The sequence below is a fragment of the Caretta caretta genome, chromosome 8 (assembly GCF_965140235.1).
Source record: "Caretta caretta isolate rCarCar2 chromosome 8, rCarCar1.hap1, whole genome shotgun sequence".
NCBI classification, from domain to species: domain Eukaryota; kingdom Metazoa; phylum Chordata; order Testudines; family Cheloniidae; genus Caretta; species Caretta caretta.
In genome coordinates this window covers 79,608,106-79,629,022 of record NC_134213.1, presented here as the reverse complement: position 1 = coordinate 79,629,022, position 20,917 = coordinate 79,608,106, and the positions used below count along the sequence as shown (strand labels likewise).

At 41.1% G+C, this 20,917-nt stretch overlaps 1 protein-coding gene across 2 annotated transcripts in view; it reads right to left on the bottom strand.

Moving 5' to 3' along the window:
* The window catches only part of SYDE2 (synapse defective Rho GTPase homolog 2), a 52,876-nt gene extending 43,462 nt beyond the window's left edge, over positions 1 to 9,414 (bottom strand). Inside the window, exons 1-2 of one of the 2 annotated variants that reach the window (XM_048859772.2) lie at positions 7,720 to 9,410; positions 1,104 to 1,832 (exon numbers count right to left, since the gene is read on the bottom strand). In XM_048859772.2, the coding sequence (XP_048715729.2) occupies positions 1,104 to 1,832; positions 7,720 to 9,112 (2,122 nt within the window). In that variant the 5' untranslated portion in view covers positions 9,113 to 9,410. Of the gene's footprint in view, positions 1 to 1,103; positions 1,833 to 7,719 lie in introns of both variants that reach the window. The other variant, XM_048859773.2, reaches the window with a different exon arrangement.
* Between the last annotated feature and the right edge of the window lie 11,503 nt (positions 9,415 to 20,917).

The following is a 20,917-nucleotide window of genomic DNA, read 5'->3' as shown; positions in this document are numbered from 1 at the left end:
CTCGGGCTTGTGGGGCTCAGTGCGGGGCTAAAAAATTGCAGTGTAGATGTTCTGGCTCACACTGGAGCCTGGACTCTGGGACTCTGCTTGCAGGGGTGCGAGAGCGTCCCTGGGCCCAGGCTCCAGCCCAAGCCTGGATATCTACACTGCAATTTTATAGTCCCACAGCCTGAGCCTGCTGACCTAGGATAGCCGCAGGTCTTTTATACAGCGTAGACATAACCATTGATGAATACGATAAATAGGGACAAGCCAGCACAACTTCTGTAAAAGAAAAACGTTCTTCTCCCATCTATTAGACATTTTTGAGGGAGACAACAAGATAGCAGATAAAGGAGACAGCGTTGATATAATTTATACGGACGTTCAGAAAGCCTTTGATAAAAATCCCAAACAAGAGACTTCTGAGGAAGTTAAGTAGTTACAGAGCTAGCGTTAAAGTTCTACCTAGGGTTAGAATTAGCTAAGACATAGAAAACAAAATATGTTGTATTTGTGCATCATCAACAGAATTGTTAACCAAGCTCACTCTGTAAACTTTTTATTGTTGGCAAGGTGTGAGCCATAACGAACCAGTTTACATTTCAGATTCCAAGCTCCATTCAAGGGCTGGTAACCAGGGTTTAAAAAGGACATATTTTTATATTTGAGATGTGCAAATTTGATCCAGAAGTCATAAATACATACAAAATATGGAACCCCACTCAGTCACTTTTCAGAGCAGAAATGTGTTTTAAAGGCTCAAAAAATAATACTGTAGATAATTACCATAATTTTCAAACTTGAGTATCTAAAGTTAGGCACCTAAACTCATATTTAGGAGTATAGATAAATGGCTTGATTTTGCAAGGGGCTTAGCACTCGCATTTCCTATTCAAATGAATGTGATCTGTGGATGTTCAACACCTGTGAAAGTTAGGCCACTTATTTAGGTGCCTAACTTTATGAACCCAACTTTGAAAATTATGGCCTACATATTTTATAATCAACTTTCCATCAATTTTATAGAAATGTTCACAATGAAGAGGGGGAAAAAAATGTTTAACTTTCCTATAAAAATAAAGACAGGAGTGTAACATCTCTATATTCCATATCCTTCTTACCTGCTGAACAATATTTAAATGCAGGGCTCTCCTCTATTGCTGTCGCACTCTGAGTCTTGCACACAAAACTCTGCTTGTGCAGCTGCACATACTCCATGGAATGTATGGAATCTGCTTGATTAATTTCACTGGCCTGACCCATTTGATTGTCTCCTGCAGATTCTGAGAAGTATGGAAGGCCTTTATTGTGCCCCATTACTTTAATCAAGTCACTCCCAGGCAACATCTTGAAACTGGTGGTATGGGAGTCCAAATTAACAGAGTTTTTCCCAGTAAAACAATGGACTCTGGGGAAGTCAGGCTCATCATCTTCAGGGATAGGATTGTACCATATTTCTCCTTCATCATCTGCATCATTATCCTCACTGAAATCTAAAGTACAGTTTCTCAAAACTGAAGGGCTTGTAGAATGGTGAACAGCAGTTACAGAACTATAGATTCTTGCAGGACATTCCTTTCCTATAGGTGATTTGGGAGGAACCTGTGGCAGTTTAGGTCCAGGTAATGGACTGGAAGATTTGGGTACATGGATAGTGTTTCCTTGCATTTTCTTACAGATATTTTCTTCTTCCAGATTAGGGGCCTTTAAAGTACTCTGATGTAGCCAGTTACGTTTCTTAGAAACTGTGATGCTGTCAAGCTGTGGCCTATGCTCATGGACTTCACTGGCCACAAGAATTTTAAGTTCTCTCCCGCTTGTGGAGGATATGTAAATATTTTCAATTAAATCTGTTATTAAAAGAGGAAAAAGAGATGCTTAGAACATTCTTCCAGTTTTGATCAAACACAAACACATACACTGTCATGTCCCATCCACACTAAATCCAGTCCCACAGGACAAAAGAAATGTTGTGCTATCATGAACTTAATTTCAATCCATCAAAAGACAACAATTGTGCACGTAGTAAAGAAACAAAAATATCTTTTGACATAGCAATGGAAGTGATAGTACAAGCACGTCTGCACTTGTTCCACATTCCAAGAATATGCACATAACAAAACAGAATGTGGGGAAGCAGTCAATCTGACACTCCTATCGATAATGAGGATATAACAGACATGCAATATTAACTTTAATATATCTCATGACATACATGATATTCTTGACTATGGTCTAGATCCTGCAAGGTGCCATGTGTCTTCTGAGAGCTGATAAAGGCTCTCAGCTCTCAATGAAAGACCACCACATCACAGGACCAGGCCCTAAGTGAGATGCAATTTCAAGCTGCCAAAAAACTGTGCAGAGTCCAAGTCTATAGAAAGTACTTGAGAGAACACGGTTCTGTCTCCAAAACAGAGTTTAATGTTAACAGCACTTGTATAGAAACGTTCAAGGTACTATTTCCATTTAACATTTATATCTTCTTTAAAATCTCACCCACATTGTTGGCATTTGTAAAATACTGAAGGATTAACACTGAAATTGAAATGTAAACTGATCAAGTAAAGTTGCTCTGTGTGTTTCAGTGTCTTAACACACTACTTCAGAAATGAAAGTGCTTTGGTAGTACCCCAGATCAACTTTATAGGCACCCTCCAGTCTTAAAGGTCCTGCCCTAAATCAAGCGCATCAAATACAATTCTGCTCCACTTATTAGAAACTCCATTAAGTACCCAATTTTATCAGTACTTCGATGGTCGCTGTAAATTTCTTCATATTATGTTTTGTAAAGAACAAAAGAGACAGTCACTTAAGACTGTTTCACTTTGTTAAAATTTATCTAGGAACAAGTTACTTATAAAAGTTTATTGAGCCAAAAAGCAATGTCCTAAAAATGTCAGGTTTCAGAGTAGCAGCCGTGTTAGTCTGTATTCGCATCCGATGAAGTGAGCTGTAGCTCACGAACGCTTACGCTCAAATAAATTGGTTAGTCTCTAAGGTGCCACAAGTACTCCTTTTCTTTTTGTCCTAAAAATGTCATCATAGCACAGTATTCCTATTATCAAAGTACAATAAAAATGAAAAAAAAAATACTAATTATGTATTGACACTTAAGTTTTGCTTGTGTCTTTATTTACATACAATCTGAAGGTTTTGAGTTTTTCTACTGAATTAAATACAGATTGCAGTTCTTCTTCACCAGACATATAAATTACATAGTACTACAAAGTTGATTGTTCATTACATTTATTTTAACTTAGATGTCAGCACTTTACATTAATGTAAAGTTCACATTAAACGCAAAATTCAGGCTCCAGCATTTTAATAAGTAAATGTGAAGTACCCTCTACCTAAGATCAAGATGAACACACAGATTTGCAAAACAAGTCTATTTTATTTCTACTGTAGCTATGCATCAAGTCTGTACAGTATAATTAACAGATTCCTTCTAATTAAAGTCATTTTATTTCCCCATGAATACCTGTAAAAGAATGCATGCAGGCAGCATTTAATGCTCTTTGAACAACCAATACTTAAAATACTTTTGCTAACTACTTTAACGATTATGTTTGCTGAAGAAGTCTTGTTTTGCAATAAATCTAGAGAATTTATAACCATTGAACATTTAACTAGGCATACTCCTAAAACAAAACTTCAGCAAAATAGTATTTAAGTAGCAAAAACAACCCTGAAGTACATTTTGCAGCACTCTTGTTCAGTGTGCATTACATATGTAGGTTAAAAACTGTGAAAAACACAGTGTAGAAATTACCAATATATAAATGGTGTACAGCTTATGACAAAACAAACACACTGTTTAAGGACAAGTCAAGGATCACATCGATTTTGATATTTGAACTCAATATTAGCATTAACTGTGAACAACAATTCAGCCATGCTTAAATTGAGTATATTGGGTGTCTATACAAGGGTTTGTTTTGTGCAGATGCTGCTGTATTGGTGTAAAACCCTAGTGTACATAGGCTGCATCAGTGCAGTTACAGTAGCATAGCTATACTCATACTAAAAAGACCTAGTGCAGACAAGCCCTCTGTTTAAAGCTATTGTAATGTTTATTGACTTTGCCTGTTTATTAAGGAAATCTTAATAATGGTTCTGATGTGAAGACCTATATTTCTGTCTACAATAAAAAGGCAGTTATTTCAACTTGCTTTTTAATTAATTTCCTTCTCCATTATTTTTCTTGCTGTTATTGTTGCTCCAAATAATTACATCTTCTATTTTGAACATTTATATTTTGTATCATTTGTAATTAGACATTACACAAAGTCAGAAATATTTATTTAAACCAGTACAGTATATGCTAGGAATGCTTGCTTTCTACATCTGATTGCTGGCTTTCTACATCTGATTGCTGCATTAAAATCCTCAATTTTCCAGTAACAGCCTAAGGAATTGTTCCTATCTAACAATTTAAATAGATGGAACATTCAAGTATTCTATTTCTACAACAAAAATATCTGTGTTACTGCCAGCATTGCATAGAAATGTGTGCCCTTTAGCATTAGTTAGGAAATCTTACAATCCTCAGAAGGGCAGACTCTTAAAAATTATACACACGCCCAAATATACAAACCAATCATATGTCTGAAATCTGGGCCTAAGCTACCTTTTACTCCTAGAACAGCAAAGGCTCAAAGTACATATATATGATAACATATACCAGTACAGTGTTCAATATTCCAATTACAACTTTACTTGAAAGGCTTACTAAGGAATACAATGATAAAATGTGTTGAGAATTCTTGAATAACTTTCCATGACATGATTTGCTGCTGTATCACAATTTGAATTTCAGAAATACTATTCTCACTCTTAGACTTTATGCAGACAATAATAAGCAAGCTTACTACTGCCAAAATTCATTGTCAGTATTACAAATTTTCAAAAAAAAAAAAATCTTATCTTAAATCCAGAACCAGCCAAATGGTATACTTCAATTTAAATGTCAAGTCCGTCACTTACAATCAAATGACAGACAGCTGTATTTGTAAGCTCTGAACTTCTCCTTTATATGGTCTTAGGCCCTGATCCTACAATCCTTTACACACATGCTTAACTTCAGTACAACAAGAAGTGCCACTTAGGTCAACGGCAGTAGTAAAGTTAAGCACATGCGTTAAGGATTGCAGGATCAGAGCCTTGATTTCGAAAGGCATTTTTACTTTGAAATCTCACATATACCACATGAAAGGACAAGGAGAAGCACAGAGAAATCTAACACAAATCTTTCAATATACCTCATACATATCTCATGAATGTTCTGATTTATCTGAACTGCTCAATGTACTTTTAAAACAATTAAAGCAATTCATTTTATAAATATCTATAATGTCTAAATATTTTTAAAATCTTACAGAAGTATCAAATTTCTGAACGTCAGCTCTGAAGTTTGCTACCTCATCCACTTTTGCAGTTAAGACTCAATATGTTTATATTATTGTAGCTGACAAAAAATGAAGAAAACAGCCAGAGATAGAAGTCAATATATTATTAGCCATTACTAAAAAAGCTTCAGATAGATCCTAGTGAAAATGTGTATTTTGTAAAGTCCCAATATGCAAGTACTGCCTTGTCTGGACAATAAGTATGCACTATTTGACAGAAATACAGCTCTAAGAGTACAATTAGTTCAGTAAGCTGACTGACATTTTGAAGATTTTCCGATCCTATTAACTTTAGTAGTGATCAGGCCTTAAATAAGTAGAAGGATTTTAGAAATATGTAGGTCATGCTGTCCTTTACCCTTTGTTCTAAGGCAGTCTTATTTATAATAATATTCTCTAGATAAAATTATTTGTATTATTACAGCACCTAGGAGTCCCAGTGTGCCAGGCGCTGTACAAAACAGAACAAAAAAGATGATCCCTTCCCAAAGAGCCTCAGTCCAATGTTTGTTTATTATGGTTTTCTTTAAAGCTAACTATTCAATTTACCTTGTAATATACTGACTGACTACTAACTAAATATTTCTTTATAAAAGAGTAGGACCCAATTTTACAAACATGCACATGCAGATCAGGTCTCAGTCTTTCAACTCGATTGAGGTAAAGGTTAATATTTTGTCTATCAACTGTGTGTAGAAAATTTCTCAACAAAAGGTCACACTCTACCTTTCTAAGCCATATTTTTTGGATGTCAGGATTGGTTGACAACCAAGCTTTTAATTAAGTGGGAAGAGAGTTTTTGCAGTTCCCCATCTAGATCAAAATAGATCATTCCCAGAATTAATTTAGACCCCAATATTTTTTTTGTTCAAACCAAACTAACAATTAACTTGCAAACATTCAAGTAAATTAGAAAAATAAATTAAAAGAATTATGGAGCAAGCAGCAGTACAAAGAAAAAGCCTGGGGAGTTATAAAACATTTAAACATTGAACAAAGTAGGGGCCCCAATCCTGCAACTTTTTAGTCACATGAGCAGTATTTACTTCTAGGGTTACTCATTCCTGGAAGTGGTTGCAGGGGTCAAGCCCTAAATCTGGATATGCCAAAGCACACTGTGTTTATTTGCGTTAAGTTATAAAGCAAACAGGATTGGGTGAAAAGGGAGATTGCTAAGAACCAGCACAAAATTAATTTTGTTCAACTGAAAGGCTGGTCGTTAAATTTAAAGCCCTTTTCAGTTTTAAGAGATGAGTTTTATTGCCCAGAATAATGAACAGATTGTTTGTGTACACCCACACCTTCTAATTAAAATAAATAATTTCCAAACGTGAATGAGTTGCTTAAAATATGCAATACTGTATAAGAGAGACAATACCAATCATTTGGGATTATATTTGTTCAGTTAACTTCCTACTTGAGTTTACTGCAAGTAAACATATGGGCTTTTTAAATTAAAAAAGGACTGCTTTATGATTTCAACATATTATAGTGGTTATCTATATGTAAATCATTTTACTCTGGTGTACACAATAACACAAGTGTAAATTACAAAATTCTAACAAACATATACATCATTTTGGTACTATTTTTAATGATGCACAATCAGAGCTACTAAAAATAATGTCAGTTCTCATATTTTTGTGGAAGTACCATTTTGTGGATTCATCTCAAATTCGCCCCCCCCCCCACTTTCTATGAAAGTTAAAACCAATTTTCACAGTAAAAAAGCCATTTCACTGGAGAAATGGAAAACGTTTGCCTTAAAACACACCATAATTTTGCCTATGGCAACGTTTTGCCACATTCACAACTGCAGTACTGTTAGTGACAGAACTAGCAAGTGCAACCTACCTCAAATCAAGAAAACACCCAAAGTTCTATATGTGAGTATTCAGAGGGAAATCTAGGACTTCACACAGCTCCAGTATTAACCTCTAATTTGCAGATGATACTCAACTTTTTAGGTATGCTGCTTTTATAGGTGCATGAACCTGTAATAAATATCTGTAATCGCTGATGCCAACCCCTAGAACCAAGAACGCTAGGTGTGTTATACTAAAACTACATACACATTCCCCTGCTATACAGCAACCTGAGACATTACACTAGCATTTCATTATCATCCTGTAAGGAATGGTTGAACTTTGCCTCCAAACTGCAGGCTACCCTCCACCATTCAGTCACCACCCCTTAGTAAGACAGACCAGAGGTGGGGTTAATTTGGCTCCAGGCCTTCCAGCGCACAAGCTGCTTGGCGGAGTGTGACAGGCTGAAGCCAGGCCCAAGCGGTGTGGGGGCCTGGTCGCCATCCCCGCAAACATACCTGTCAGCAGAACTCTTTGGTCCGGGGGAGCTGCCTGGGCCTTGCTTCCCTGCCCTCTCCAAGCCGGCGGAGTTGCGGGCCCCTCTTCTCCAAGGTCTGGCTGAGCAGGCAGCGCCGCACCTGTCCCAATGGCTCTGGGGTCAGCGGAGGAAGCCCCAGCCCCGATGCGCCCCTTCATTCCCAGGGACAGCAGGCGCCCTTTACACATCCACTTCTGCAGCTTCCCGACGCTGACCGCGGGCGGCCTGAAGGGGCTCTGGGAGGCATGCGGGCGGCTGCCGGGGCACGCTGCCGGGAACCCGCCCCCGGCCGCTGCCTCTGGCGGCGCGGAGCCCTGGGCACTGAGCAGCAGCCGCTCGGCCTGGCGCGCCTCCGCGCCCCGATCCGGGCTCTCCCCGCAGCTGACTGAGCGCTCTGCGGCTGCAGGAGCGTCGATTCCCCCGCGGCCGCCCTCCGGCCGCGCCCGGTCCCAGGCCGGGCCAGGAAGCTCGCCCTGCAGCAGGTGCCCCGGGGCGGACTCCACGAGGTGGTAGCGGATCACGCTGTCGCTCAGACAGCGCTGCAGAGGCGGTGGCTTCGCGGGGCGGCCGGGGGACAGAAGGGAGAGGTTCCCTAGGCTCTGACCCCCGTGCCTGTGAGGCGCCAGCTGGCCGGGACGCCCTGCGGAGCCCTGGGCGGGCGGTGGCGGCCAGGCGGTGGCGGGCACCTGCTGCTGCGGGCTGCCCTCCCCGGAGGAGGAGGACCAGGTATCGCTGCTCTCCGCTGCCCCGCAAGAGGCGACGGGCTGGGGGAACCCTCCAGCGCAGGCGGGGCTGGCCGGGGGCAGGTCGTGCATGGCATGGATCAGCAGGTAATAGGCCTCCTGCAGCTGGCTCCGCAGCCTGCCCGTGCTCTCCCGGGTCCCAGCCAAGCGGCCCTCCCCTCGGCCCTGGGCACAGGCGGCAGGTAGCCCCTGCGCCTCCTCTCGCGCCTCGGCCGGGCGGCAGCCCCAGGGCAGAGTCTCATTATCGTAGTAATCGCCCTCCTCGCCGTCAGGAGCACGCCGCGCGGGGGCAGACCGGGGCTGCGGGGCTGGGTCCCCCGGGGAACAGCCAGGGGTGGCCGGGGCTCCTGGTGTCCCTTCCCCCAGAGCTGCGGGGCCATGCGGTGCCTTCCCCCGCCGGGGCCAGCCGGGCTGCCGCTGTCCAGACTCCTCCTGGCTCCCAGCCCCCGGGGGCACCGAGACCTCCCGGCTGCTGGGCTGAGCCCACGGCGCCCCCCTGGCCTGTGGCTGCTGCTGGGCTTTACCTTGAGGGGCGCCGGTCCCCCCGCGGGGGTGCGCGCCTGCCGCCGCCCCGCGTTGGGACCTCCTGCCCCGCAGCTTGGAGAGGGTCCTGCGCAGAGGATCAGCCATGCCTGCCCCCGCCCCGCACCCGCCTGCCTCAGTAGCTGCTGCCCGCCAGCAGGAGGGTGCTGGGTGCCCCCCTGCGCGGCGGTGGCTGGTGGTGGCGGCGGCGGCGGCGGCGCCCCATGGTCGGGCGGGCTCGGTGTGCGTCGCACTCCCTCCCCGCAGCCCTACTCCTGCCGCCGCTCACATACTTGGCATAACTGAGCGGGGTGAGAGGGCGGCCTGCAATGCGCATGCCTTGCTGCCCGCCGCGGAGCGTGCGCGCCCGGCTCTCCCCGCCCGGGCTCCGAGTTAGGGGGGCTGGAGGCGAGGCCAAGGCTCCCCCCCCGACCCGGCTCTGGCCGCTACCTGCTGTCCACGCGCACGGCTGAGGGGGAACCGAGGGGCGAGAAGACACCAGTCCCTCCTTGCAGCTCTTGTTAGGGTCACAGCCCCTTCTGCTCCCCCTAGCCCGCTACATCCATGTGTGCTAATACCTTTAGGGCAGGGGCTTGACTAGAGCATAGAGGGCCTGAATCGCCTTTCCCAGGCCCATACCTGGGAGGGAAAGTGAACGTGCCCTCCCCCAGCTGCACCTAGGCCGTGACTGGAGTGAAGCACCCAAGGACGCCCCCGCTCCCAGTGTTGCATGGGGGAAGGAATACCGGTGCTATTTGTGGTAAAACAGCGACGAAAGCACGAGGATGGTGCAGAGATTCATGACGGTGAAATTGCCAGGAGGGCTTTGCTTTTGTTTACTCTGTATGAGAAAACTAAGGGAAAAGACCAACAAGTGCAACAGGTGGCCTTGAACAGCAGCAAACCTGCGCTGGGACTGCACTCATAAGCCCTATTTGCTGACACAGTTTTGAACTAATTTAACAAGTCCCTCTTAAACTGCTTTTATTTTCTCCCTGAAAGAAAACCTGCCTCACCTTGCAGGCAACCTAAGTAAGGGTGACCTAGAAAAAGAGGAGGTTCTGTTTTTTTAAAGCATCTAATGAACTGAGGTTTTTTAAAAAAGTTTTTACTTGAATCAGTTTGATTACAAATATATTTACTTTGTTACTCAGGTTTCTCTTGCACGGTGTCTCTCATGTCAAAATTATTAGGTCATGGAATATTTAAAAAGACGAATTTCTAATGTTCTCTCTCACCCTTCCCCCATATGTCCTACCTAAAAGAACAGGCCACAAACCTATTTTTCCTCCTTTTGCACATCACCTTTAAGCTACCTGGTCAATAAAGCCCAACTCTGTTACAGATTTTATAATGTGTGAGAATTGTTCTGAAACAACAGGCACATCCAGTCATTTGGAGAGGAGCCAACTTACAGAACCCCATTAAAGATTGGCATCAGAGTTGAACATGCTTACACCTGGGCTGAATTTGGCCCCAGTTATTATAGTCTCCAAGACAAATGCCACATTTGTAAAGTATAAATGGCATTTTGAAATACCAAAAGCATGCTTAGTCTTAGGTTTAGAGGGTGGAAATTTCTACTTCATAAATTTGTTACCCATACCTTATGTGAATAGTGTCTTCATTATCAAGCCTGCATCTCTACATAAAAAACATATAATTTTAAAAGGGTTACCAATAGAAACACTGATGCTTCTTTTGCTGAGAGAATGGCTTCAGCAGCCTATCGTAGTCAGCAAGATCTTCCTATTAATGCCAGGGGATATTTGTAAAGTGCCTTTCTTTTCTTTCATAGCAAAGAGCTCCAGGAAAGCTTATCTTAGCTCTATTTATATATCTTGGAAATGAGAACAAGAACATAACTGTACAGTGGTAAAATATGGCATATGGAACCATAACTGGGTCACACAAGCCATTTCACAAACATCTAAGTAGAAATTCCAGTCTCTCTCTTATAAGTATTATGAATAACAAACAAAATAGTTCATCTTGTTTATAACATCCCACACTCTCCACGATTAAGCCATTATCTATGTTCTTCCTGTTTTGTGGAAACTAAATTTAGGTTTGCCTGTGAGTTTAGAGTACATAGTTATAACAGTTTGTGAGTGGAAAGTTATGGGATTTATACATCTTTCTAAAAGTTTTTAAAATTAAAATGCTGAAAGAATATTGCATATAGGTGTAAATAGCACCAATCCAATAACATCACAAGTAATCCATTAATATAATGTTTTGTGTATTTATGAATTAAGCTATGAGGAAAAGAAAGAGTAGTGGGTATGATTTATGTCCAATATGTACTTCACAATAGTTTATCACTTCTGCTACACCTTTGCAACTTGAAAAAGGAAGTTCTGCCATTTTTGTCCTGCCTTTTATATACATTTTCCCCTTTTTAAAAGAAAATTATTTGGAAATAAGTATACTAGTTTGTGTAACTAGGTATAAAAAATATTGCATAACATTTTTGTAATGACATTTCCTTTGGGGAGAAAAATTTTAGGTTGATCTTATGTGTTTGACTCAATCATAATTATTAGTTCCACATCCTAAACATTGAAAGTAATGATAAGTTTGATAACTGAACTCTTAATAATAATAGCCTTACTTTTATTTTGGATCTTTGTGTTTCATATATTCAATTACCATAACAAATGTTTCTAACCAAATATGTCAGCTAAAAATGCTTTTGTTTTTTTTACAAATGAACATCACTCTTGGTTCTGTGTTAACTTATTTCTGTCTACTATTAGAGTGTCCCCTGCTGGATGAGTTGGGGACTGCATTTTGGTCCTAACTTTCCTTCATCTAAATCTATGCACAAGAAATACCTAAAAACAAAATGATCCAACGTCTTCTGAGAATATATTACCGTCCCCATTTCAACATTGTTGTTAATCCAAAACTGTATGCTTGTGTGTTTCTTATGCTCTTTTACAGATACTCAGGGTGCAGTTCTTAACATTAGGAAGCGTTTTTTGCTTATTTTCAGTTGTGTAGGATCCACGTAAAGAAAAATTCCAGTGATTAGCTGTAATATCACGTAAGCCAAACACAAATTTAGTTCCTGATCCTGTAAAGACTTGGGTATGTGCTTAACTCTACGCACTGCAAGCCGGTCCATTGACTTAAATGGGACAACAGTAGAACTTCAGAGTTATGGACCTGTCACTGACCTGTCAACCACACACCTCATTTGGAACCAAAAGTATTTAATCAGGCAGCAGCAGAGAAAAAACACAAAACAACCCCACCGACTGCAAATATAGCACAGTATTGTGTTAAACGTAAACTACTAAAAAAAAAAAAAGGGGGAGGAGCAGCATGTTTCTTCTGCATAATAAAGTTTCAAAGCTGTATTAAGTCAATGTTCAGTTGTAAACTTTTGAAAGAAAAAAACATAACATTTTGTTCAGAGTTAAGAACATTTCAGAGTTACAAACAACATCCATTCCCGCGGTGTTTGTAACACTGAGGTTCTACTGTACTTCCAGTGATAAAGTTAAATAAATGCCTAGGTTGCTGCAGGATTGGGAAGCTAGTAGATAAACATATATTAAAAGTAATGTCTGAAACAATTTTTGAAAAACCTTAAAAATGTCAGTATATTTATTCATCCTTTCTCTTAGTGGGGCTGCCATCTTAATTGTACTTTCCAACAGAGTCATAGTTGGATGACCAAGTATGAACTCAATGGAGGCTGACTGCCATTGACTTCACTGTTGGAACTCCATGCAGCCAGGAGAGCCAACCTACAGTGTGCCCATTGGGATAAGACTTAAGAGACTTTTCAATTACAAAGCACTGGAAACATTCAAAGGTTGCTGGCAGCTAAGTTCTATATCTATATATACACACTTGAGAAAGTTAATGTGAGTTGGCTGAATTAACACTTAAAAACACATACACAAAATATAGACCTTTCCTATCAGTGATTTTCATACTTACAAATTTCCTAGATGCCATCAGAGGAAGGTAGATTCTCTCTCTCCTATTTTGCGTTGCCAAATTGTTAAGATGGCAGTTTCCTTCTTTGTCCTTAAAATATTTTTAAAAGCATTGTAGTAAATTCTTTGTTTTCAGTCTCTGATGTTGTGATTGGAATCTTTTATATTATACTGGGATTTTCCTTTAACAGGCAGAACATTTGTTGATAAAATGTATTAGACATTAGGAGCCCAATCCTTAAACAACTTGATCACTCACGTACATATTTGCAGACTGGGCCCTTACTTTGCTCCCCTGGGTATGTACTGCCATGAAAGAAATTTCAATGTAATTTTGCTTGCATGGTTGTTTCACTCAGTATTTTCTTCATGGACTCACAGGCATTTAATGGAGCAGTTTATGCATTTAATGTATTCCCCCATGAAATAGCCACACAGGAAATAATTAAATTAAAAGCTGCCAATAATTGCATCTATAAAACACAGTTTGATCTGTATCTCAGAAAGTTATTCCCATTCCAACTTGTGGTTGCAAAACACATTTTACTGTAGATAACTAAAAGTTTTGTTTTTTTTTAAATCTTTGCATCCTTTATTTGCACAAATAACCACCAATTGATCGCACACACAAAAACCCAGATAAAATACCATTGAGAATCTGGCTTGAGCTGACTCAAGCCAGGCAAAGAGGAGTCAAACTGCATTTTTGTACATAACTCACTGCCTTCTGCTCAGGTGCTGCAAAACATGTAGTACAAAATGTGACCCATTGTTATCAGGCCTCCTACAAAAAGTACAGGGGTTTAGGAAACAAGACTCAGTGTGAAGTTTTAAATTATTTTTGGGGAGACTGCCAGGCACTTAGGGTTATTTGTACATAGGTTTCTAATATGTGACCTTAAAAAAATAGAAAAGGACAAAGAAATTTTCCTGTACGTAATACAGGAGAATTTCTAAAGCAGCATCACCAATTTGGTTTGTCTAACAAGATACAGGTCGGGTTTTACCATTTTGGGGATCTCTTATTCAATACATCTTTCCTGAGCTGTTGGGTTCCCAGATATTTCATGTGGCTCCACTACACTGAGATTGCCAAAACATAAAACTTAAGAATCAAGTGGTGATAAATATCCTTGGCGAAGAAAGAGACTCATACATATGTAAACTACCTGTAACAATGAAGCCATGAACCAAGACAGAGAGATGGCTGAAAGATTTAAAGTCAGGTGAGGCAGCATTTGTGACAAACTACAATCCATATCTAGGACACCTGTGTTAGCAATAGCTCTCATGACTGATGAAAAGCCTCAATAGCTCATTATGTAAGATTGACAAATACTGTACCCTTTAACATCCTTGCTGCTACTTGAGACAGCACAGCAGATCTGCCTCAGAAAATAACCTTTCACAAGCTAGGATTTTCTGAAGTGTGCAAATGTTGGGTCCCATGGAAATTCAGTGAAATTTTTGAAATTGCCCTCATATAATTTTGAAAAATTCCATCACCTATATTCTATAAAGCCCCATAATAAACATTTAAAATGGGATCTAAATATATTTATACAAATGTAGGCCTTATTCCTGCGAACATATGCTTAACTTTGCACACATGAGTAATTCCCCTGAAAGCAATGTAAAAGAGCCTTCCGTGACTGTGAATAAGACCCCTCAGTCTCCTTTTCATTGAATTTGGCAAAACAGTTTCTTTACTCTCCCAGATTCTGGCAGAAAGAGAAATAGTATGAAAGCTAAAAGATAACATGGAGATGATGCTGACTGGTGAAATCCACAAGCACTCCCTTTACCTAGAGAGTGTCTACCTTCCCACTGTCAAAATGGTCTGGAATCAGAGTCCTATTACTCATTTCATAGTCAACAAACAAGGGTCAGAATCTTCTTTTTTTATTGTCAGCTTGCCAAAATATTGATCCTTTTTCTTTCAGGTGCAGACCTAACTCCAGTTATCCATACCTTTGTTACTACTAGATCTAGTCTATTTTGATTCACTAGGAAAGACACTCGAAAGCTTCAGCTAGCATAGAATACAGCTGTATACTTTCTGAGAAAAGTGGACCAAGAGACCATAATACACTTGTGCTCCACATTCTGAACTTCCAGGTGGAATTGAAGGTGCTAGTGAAAGGAAGGAAGGTTCTAAATGGTTCAGTCGCCATCTGAATCAGGATTGCTTACGCTAAATGTTCCAAAAGCGAGGATTAATGGATCCAGGAGCAGAAGAGTTTGGGAGCAAAATCTCCTCTCTGGAATTCACTCCTGCCAGAAATTTGTCAAACCCTGGCCATTTTCAGAAAATGCTTTAAGATGCACCACTGGCTAGGCTTTAAACTAAATGCTGGGTCCAGTATTCCTAACATTCAGGCTATTGTCATGATCTCCTTGTCTGTCCAGTAAGGTACAAGGGGTCATGAAAGGGTTTTTACAAGCTATGTAAAGTTTACCAAGATAATACAGTGAAAGGCACAACATAAATCACTTGTAGCAATAATAATCATTCAGCATCACAGGTTAAGTTAACTAGCAGGTGTATTCATGGCTCTGTTCTACACTTGGGTTAAATATAAAAAGAGCAGTTGCACTTACTACTGCGGCTATTTTGAGCATTTTTTAAAAAAGTTTCTGTTGGTTGCTGTTATAGAATGCAAGTTAACACCTTAACGAGCCTTCCATAATATACTGTCATTACCTCCTTTGATTATAGTCATCTGATGCAATTACAGGGCTATTGTAAGACCTTATTCTCAGATCCTGTATAAACCTTGTTAAGGATATACTGAAAAATAAGAGTGGCCAGAGCATGACCCCCACAGACTGAAAATGGTCCATATAATTTTATAAGATGGCAACCACTATTATCATCTTTGTTTAGTATAAGAGGTCGGTGTGCAGAAACAGCAGGTCCCAGCTCCTAACACTCAATCTTGATCCAACCTGAAGGTAGACATGAACTAAGGGTTTAATGGGTTCAAATAAAATAAGATCAGAGTCAAACCTTCACTCAAAACATGAAAAGAACCTTTTCTGGGGTTCAAAAAATTAGATACAGTAATTATTTCCCTCCTCTTCCACCCCATTATTTTTGTGCATCTCTGTTTTGCTGGTTCTGGCCAGTACTAGAGGTAGAAGTGCCAAATTGCCATGAGAAAGGATTTTTCCGGCTCTTTCTAATCTGACCCAAAGAAGGAAATAATAGAAAGCCTGTTTTCATAAGCATTTCACCTCAGCTTCCTAACTTCAAGAGGTTGCTACAGTAGTTCAGAAAAAAACATCTGAATTTATGGGTGTTAATCCAAACCAAATTAACCCTCAGAACTGTTAGATGTCCACCCATATCAGGACAGAGCCATATTCTAGCCAGCTGCTTTAGTGGAGTTTGAACACTGTTTGAACACTGTCCTGTAGCTCTGTTCTTCTAGCACAGTTTAAAATATGTATCATGTGGAAACAAACATGTTCCCAAATCATGTTAAGACTCTTAAAAGTCCTAGTGTGTACAATGTTAAAATCCACTAAGTCATAATATTTCAATTTTATGTCAGTCCCTACCAAAGAACTACTGATATGTTAATATGGGTTAGTGTGGGTAAAAACTCATTATGGATAAAAGTGATGGTAACACAGAGTAGATTTTTGAAAACAGCACGTTACTTTTACACTTAAAAATAAATCCCCAAAGGCTCCAACTTGTGTGATCAGTTAACGACCTACAAAATGTCAGTAAGGAAAAAGACTTTTAAAAACTACATGCTCAGGAGTATCTGCATTTTTAAAGTACTGTTTTTACTTCTATGATTTAGAAATGAGGGTGAAAAAAAACCTGTACAGACTTAAAAACTTATGCAAAGTTTCAATGTGGAGCAAAATTTTTGCACAGTTTTCAGTCTCTGAAAAACAAGGTTAATATTCAAAACAGACACATGGATAGGTTCTTAATTGGAGTGTTTTATTCTACTAGAAATCATGCACTGTGGTGCATTTAATATACTCTAGTTAGGATAATCAAATGGACACATCAATGATATATAATTACGTCATCTCAAATTTTAAGCAATAAAGTCACTAAATATGTAAGATAAAACCAAAACTAAACAGTATCATCACATGGAGAAATCTTTTATCAACAGTAAGTTACACTGGGTGCAAATCTGATTACTAATAGATTGTTTCACATGAACTTCCAATGCTGAAAAAATGTAACATGCTTTTTCCTTCTGCATAAATTATGCCATTTTTCTAATTAGGAAACTTCTTTACCATATACCTATACAGTAACTTCATAATTATACACCCAAAGTCACCGCCAAAGCTCAGTGCATAAGCTCAGACTGCCTGGAGGTGTGTGGAGTTCTACGTCTGTTTACTTTGCCTTTCCGTTAAATAAATTAATATTTAACACATAAATCGCAGCTACGCTAGGCATACATACTATTGACGGAAACAGTACAGAGCAGTTTCTTAAAAGAAACTGAAAGAAAGTATGTCTGCACATGCACTGATGGTTTCACTCTTATCTGGGGACTTATTTGTTCCCAGAACTTGGACATGATTACTGGTATGAAATAGCTGAAAACTAGAAAGGCATTCTGCGTACTGGTACGCAAATGAACATACTGAGTGTCTTGTGTCATCTAGAATACACCTATCAACTGCAACAGATCAAAGCTGAGTTTTAAAGAACAGAGTTTCTCCTGGTTACATGGGCAACCATGTTTTGATCTGAGGGGCTATAAGATATGCAAAGAACATTACAGCTGAGAAGAAAATAGGGTCTAGTTCCTACTGGGTCACACCAGGAAATTCCTTTATTTGCTCATCTGCCAGTGTTGTGGAGTAGGGGTGGGGAGGACTTGATAATTAGTTATGTTCACTTTATTGCTAGGGTTGCCAACAGTTTAATCGCACAAACCCAAAGACCCTTGCCCTGACTCTTCCCCAATGTCACGCCCCTCCCCCACCCCTTCTCTGAGGCCCTGCCCCCGCCCCATTCACTCCAGCCCCCCTCTCTCCGTCGCTCGCTCTCCCACACCCTCACTCATTTTCACTGACCTGGGGCAGGCGGTTGGGGTGCGGGCTCTGGGCTGGGGCCAAGGGGTTTGGAGTGTGGGAAGGGGCTCCGGGCTGAGCCTGGGACAGAGGGTTGGGGTGCGGGAGGGGGCTGGGGTAGGGGTGTGGGAGAGGGTGGGGGCTCTGGGAGGGAGTTTGGTTGCGGGCTCAGGGCTAGGACAGGGGCTTGGGTGCAGGAAGGGGTTCAGGTTGTGGGCTCTGGGAGGGCGTTTGGGTGCGGGAGGGGGCTCAGGGCTGGGGCAAGTCGTTGGGGTGCAGGAGGGGATTTGGGATGTGGGCTCTGGGAGGGAATTTGGGTGCAGGAGGGGCTCAGGGATGGGGTAGGGGGTTGGAGTGTGGGAGGGGGTTCAGGGTGCAGGCTCCAGCTGCGTGGCAATTACCTTGTTTGGCTCCTGGAAGCTGCAGCATGTCTGTCAGCAGCTCCTAGACTCAGGGGTGGTCAGGTGGCTCTGCACGCTGCCCCTGCCTGCAGGCACCACCCCCTCAGCTCCCATTGGCCATGGTTTCCCATTTCCAGCCAATGGGAGCTGCAGAGTCAGTGTTCAGGGTGGGGGAGCACGCAGAGACCCCCTGGCTGCACTTCCACCTAGGAGACATTGCCAGACATTCCAGCTGCTTCTGGAAGTGGTGCGGAGCCAGGGCAGGTAGGAATCACCTTAGCCCCGGTACGCTGCCAGACTTTTAGTGGCCTAAAATCTCCCAGATTGGCTTCAGTAGCCTCCGGGAGATTGAACCCAATTCCTGGGAGGGTTGGCAACCCTATTTATTGCCTGGCCACCAATTGGAAGACACAATGGAATCCTAGAAATAAGAGATGGAAATAATTTAGTAGGTCATCTTATCTGTCTTTCCCTTATCACACCTCCCTGTTTGCTAGCATTTAGTCCAATCTAGGTTTAAATGTCTCATGTGATGGAGCTCCTACCACTTCCCTTTAGGAGGTTATTCCACAGCAATTGATCACCCTGTTAGGAAGCATTTCCTGCTATTTAACCTGAGTTTTCTTTTGTTTAATTTCATCTAATTATATCTAGTCGTACGTTCTAGCAGCACCTTAAGCATTTCCTCCGCATCCTCACTGTTTACATGTGTAGAGAGCTATCTTGCCCTTCCCCCAAACTTTGTTATGATTTAGTCAAGCACGTGTGTGTTCAGGGCTGAATTCTGTCCCAATTTACATTCCATACAATTGCACTGGCTTCAGGCTGGCTGCACAGATGCAAGGCAGAGCAGATCATGGTATTTAGTTGCAGTCTGCCCTCTCCTCTCCTGGAGTTCAAGGGTGCTGGAACAATTTGTATAGTGGAGGTGCTGAGAGTCATTGAACCAAATTGTAAACCCTGTATATAAAGGAATCCACTTCAAGCCAGAGGGTGTGGCAGCATCCCCAGCACCTATGCTGGAGTTTGAATCCTTTTCTGGACCACAGGCTCTAGTGGCATGAAAATGATGTAGTGATATTGACATCAAGGTTTGTCTGACTTGTGGGTGAATACAGAAGTCAATCCCCACCCTCTTTGGCTTCACCCACAGCCACTTATATAGATCAGTTAAAAGAGATTCCTAGAATGGAAATGTTGACACTCAGTCTTATCCGTAGTAGTGTGAACAATGCAGCTTGAGGCATGTCTCAGATGCCATGTTGTCTCTGTTGAAGTGACACAATGTCCTTTATAGCAGAAAATGTATGATGTCCTTCAATAGAGTCAGGGGCCAGCTGGGGTATAACAAAACACAGTATTAATACAACAGAAGAGTCACCAAGAGGGAACACGGATTACAGCCAATGTGCTATTATAACATTAGAGAAATAATTCACATATACTAACTTTTTATTAATAATTTATCATTTAGTCAAACAAGTCCAGCCTAGCATCTATTAACTCTTAACACATTGCCTAGTTTCCATGTGACTAGCACCTTGTAAAACGCAGCTGGTGGAAAGGGGGTTAGGCTGAGGTACTTGTCACGTGATACAGTGGTCAGCTACTGGGACAGGTTTTGGGGTGGGGAGACCACTCATTCTCAATGTTACCATGCAGTTTCCTGCAGACAAGTATCCTCCGATACAGTTTTAATCCAAGAGTTAACGAAAACACAGTTCAGCATACTTAAACAATCTTCTGTACCTGGGTGGCTACTGTAGTTTGTCTTTCACTAGCTACTATGAAATTAGGATGACTTGGTATGTTTTATGATGACGGCATATCAACCAAGGTAGGAGAAATGGGATATATGTATAATACCTAACAGTAGAGAGACTGACAACAAGAACCAGGCCTGCTCAGCAGTAATTCTGTCTGAATAGTAGTTCTCTCTGAGTTTCCAGTAAAGTTACTTGCCCAATAAAACATTTATTGAATCAAATTTATATTTATCTTAAAATACTTTTCAGTTTATTTTGTCTTCAAAGGTGTGTTTGTTTTATTTTGTGAGTGTGTGGTGAGTGTGGAAAGCCCATCTATGAAAATTATTTGTGCTTAAAATACGCAGTTAAAGGGTACTAAGATTTCTATACTTTCTCAAGTGGGTTCTCCTAATAAGTATGCTCTTCAGATTAGAATTGTTATTGAGAAGGGTTAACTGTTGAAGATACTCAAATATTTACATTCTTTAGTGAATGCAAACCCTGGTTTATCCAATCTCTTTTCTAATTATTTGATTTCCCATCCTTTAGCGTAATCTTTATAACTCACCCACAATAAAAAGACACACAACATTTTAATATAGTCAAACTGGAAAGGACACAGTGGTGCCAGAAAATGTATAATAATCTACTTTATAAAGTAATGTGTAAATTTACAGCAATATAGACATAATTATTAACTGTTTTTATTGTTTAAAAAATATTTTCCCCCTTCCTGTTGAAATCTGTTTC